Source organism: Myotis brandtii, unplaced genomic scaffold, assembly GCF_000412655.1.
Source record: "Myotis brandtii unplaced genomic scaffold, ASM41265v1 scaffold797, whole genome shotgun sequence".
Lineage (NCBI taxonomy): Eukaryota > Metazoa > Chordata > Mammalia > Chiroptera > Vespertilionidae > Myotis > Myotis brandtii.
In genome coordinates this window covers 387,807-388,059 of record NW_005371210.1, presented here as the reverse complement: position 1 = coordinate 388,059, position 253 = coordinate 387,807, and the positions used below count along the sequence as shown (strand labels likewise).

The window sequence follows — 253 nt, the reverse complement described above, 5'->3', positions numbered from 1 at the left end:
CTCTGCCCTCAGGGGACGGGTACTGCCGCGCGGAGGCCGTGGTGGTCGTCCTGCTGACCAAGAAGTCCCTGGCCCGGCGCGTGTACGCCACCATCCTGAATTCCGGAACCAACACCGACGGCGCCAAGGAGCAAGGTGGGAACTGGCCGGAGCGGGTGGGGGCGCCGGGGCCGGGGAGGGGTGCTGAGCTGGCCCTCCCCCCGCAGGCGTGACCTTCCCCTCTGGAGAGGCCCAGGAGCAGCTCATGCGCTCC

General features: G+C 71.5%; 1 protein-coding gene across 1 annotated transcript in view; it reads left to right on the top strand.

Moving 5' to 3' along the window:
- FASN (fatty acid synthase) overlaps nt 1–253 on the top strand; it is a 28,184-nt gene that overhangs the window by 2,714 nt on the left and 25,217 nt on the right. Inside the window, 2 exon segments of the mRNA XM_014531242.1 lie at nt 14–135; nt 207–248. Coding sequence (XP_014386728.1) covers nt 14–135; nt 207–248 — 164 coding nt within the window.